At 35.3% G+C, this 2,887-nt stretch overlaps 1 protein-coding gene across 15 annotated transcripts in view; it reads right to left on the minus strand.

Annotated features, from left to right (window-relative positions):
* Pde1a (phosphodiesterase 1A) overlaps positions 1 to 2,887 on the minus strand; it is a 277,843-nt gene that overhangs the window by 58,411 nt on the left and 216,545 nt on the right. For all 15 annotated transcript variants that reach the window (XR_004118665.1, XR_004118664.1, XR_004118666.1 and 12 more), the window contains one exon: positions 673 to 739. Coding sequence is in view for 12 of the 15 variants with exons in the window: in XM_031370782.1 (XP_031226642.1) it covers positions 673 to 739 (67 nt within the window). In the remaining 3 variants the exon portion in view is untranslated. The remainder of the gene's footprint in view (positions 1 to 672; positions 740 to 2,887) is intronic.

Here is a 2,887-nt window from a genome sequence, read left to right on the forward strand (position 1 = left end):
AGAGAAGAGAAGAGAAGAGAAGAGAAGAGAAACGGGAGTTAAGAATGAAAAGCTTACAAGACTTCCTTGCAGAAGAAACAACTGTGAACAAGGTACACCTGTGTGTTGCATATCCCATGTGTAAAATGGAGATGTGAGCCAGCAGCTTGCTCAGGCAGACTCCTACTCCTGGTCATTTCTAGCACACACAACACTGCAATCACACTTAGGGCATGGGGCAGGACAGTCCCAGGAAGCCAGACACCAAGACAGGAAAGTTGTTATTTGTTTGTTAGTTACTGTACCAATTTTACAACTTCTCAAGACTTTAAGATCTTAAATAACTTTCTTCTTTATAGTTTGTTATTTCAACACACACTAAAACACCTTTATAATGCATAATATAAGCATAAGATTATATGCATGTTCTTGGAATAGTGACATTTTAAAGTGTAATTCAAGAACCAAGTAACTAAAGTTTGAAGGAAAAGCTCATACACTCATGTATACAGATTGGTACTGACTTTAGCACGAGTCAGATGTCATGTGACTCTGGTGAATTGAGAATTGGTTGCTTTACATTTAACCGATGCTTAGAATGATTTTCATATTGTAATATGTAGGCTGAGGCACTGGAAGTAAAATAAATCTATGTGATCACTTTACAAAGAAAAATAATTGAAATTCTTTCACCTTGAGTGTCACTATGACAGCTGCGGGATATGTCAAACCAACCATGTGATAGTTCTTCCTGTACATCCTAAAAAAGACAAAATAATTGCATATATAACATTGATTTGCTCAACACTTTCAGGTGTTTTCTCAAATAACAGGAAAAGACAACTCTTGGTTTCTTCACCCTGCATCCCCATTGTGACAGTGGCAATAATAACCACCTTTGGGTGGCAGGGGGATAGCATTTGTCCACTCACAGTGACTCTGAGAAGTGATCTTCCATGCACGGACAGCTTTCCCTGAACTTCCTGCAATTAACAGGGTGACAGTAATTTCCACATACAGTGATACCTTTCACAGGCCACCCTGTCTGTGACAGCAGAATATTCTTGTTTTGTGCCCATTTGTGTACTAAAAATTTTACAATAGAGGTTGAATAGCATGAACATGCTTGTGTTTCTATCTGTCTGTCTGTCTATCTATCTATCTACCTATCTATCTATCTATCTCAGAATGGTTACTATCAGAGCGAGACAGCAACATTACAATTTACACAGCTCTTTGTGGTTAAGAATATAACAAAAGGCAATATTGACAAAAAATAACTCAAGACTGTTCAAATTGACATCCAATATTATTTAAGAAAGCTTATTCTGAGAAAATATTCTCTTCACTTCTGTAAACAGCACTGTATGTTTATATACTTGTAACTGGTTTGTCTTTTGATGGAAAGCTAATCTGCTTTGTAATTTGATGGGAAACTAAACCAAATAGGAGGTAGAGTCTAGTAAAGAGGAGCATAACTCAGTCAACAGCAATTGCCTTCTATCCGGGAGTACGGAAGATTTGAGACTATTTTCCAAGGTTCAAGGATCAATGAGCTGTATTCCTTAGATTGTATTGCTGTGACTTCCCACCCCCTAAAATATAAGGAGAACACTGTAATTTGATTAAATATAAGAGTTGTTAATATGAGAAATAACCAAGAAGAGAGTATTCTGCATTTTAAAATAAAAATCATTGTGGGAACATAAGAACATTTTTGAATCTGTGGTCTATGTGCTAAAAATCCAGAAAACACATTGCTGTGTAGAACCAATTTTTTTTTAATAATAGTAAAAATCCAAGTAATTCATCACACTTTCCTTTTAAATACTTCATGGGAGCTCAATTGCAAATGTGTTTGATCATCTCACCCTTTATTGAAAGAGCATATTCTCATGTCACCACAGACACGTCACAACTTGCCTTTCCTATTTCAATTTCATGTTTACTTGAAATAATCGTAAGCTACTTTTAGATGTAGGTGACCAGTATAGTAACAAACTTCTTTATTGAAAAACTTCAGTACAGTTTACAATTGAGATGTTTTTATTAATTACCCTGTGGAGATAAGTATGATTATTCCAATCCTGCAGGGCAGAGGAAGTGCTAATCACACAACAATGGTCCCCAAAAACAATTACTGTCAATAAAGACACTTAGTTGTGGATTTGAAGGAAACAATCAATCTTCATCTACACATTTCATCTATAGTTATCATGAAGAAAAGAGGGATGGGGTGGAAGAAAGGTCAATGACCATGGAAATAATCAATACAAAAGCTAATACAGACATTGTAAGCATTGAGTAGTAATAAAGCAGTGAGACTTCCTGGCACAGGAAGGAATGGAGGATGGAAAAGCACAGAGAACCTGTGCTTTGAATGATTAAGTTAGTCACTTAGTAGCTGTGTGGCATTAGGAACAATCCTTAATCGTTCATCTATAAAAGGAGAGTCATAAGCAAAAGAGTAAAGAATGTAAATGCTGGATCCAATCTAGTAAATACCCAACAGAAGATAGCTAGCTTCACTATTGCCATAACTACATTCATCATCCAACTGTCACATAACTCATAGCTCCCTGGGCCCAGTGACCTCTCTTATACGACTGAGTTTCCCATATTGAGAAATAGGCTGTCAACATAATATTATTTATTCTATGGAATGAAAAGACACAGGGAAGATTGCCCTCTTAAAGTAATTTAAAATTTTCACCTATTAAATTATTACCTTACCTTCCTAACCTTATCATCAAGCACAGAAATGTAACATTCTAAATTTTATATTCCAGTAAACATAAGTACATCAAATAAAAAGGGAAATTATCATGATTGCTCGAGGATATCTTTGTGGAGCCGACTTTCACTTTATTTTTTTTTTTTTTTTTTTTTTTTTTTTTTTTTTTTTTTT

Source organism: Mastomys coucha, unplaced genomic scaffold, assembly GCF_008632895.1.
Source record: "Mastomys coucha isolate ucsf_1 unplaced genomic scaffold, UCSF_Mcou_1 pScaffold15, whole genome shotgun sequence".
NCBI classification, from domain to species: domain Eukaryota; kingdom Metazoa; phylum Chordata; class Mammalia; order Rodentia; family Muridae; genus Mastomys; species Mastomys coucha.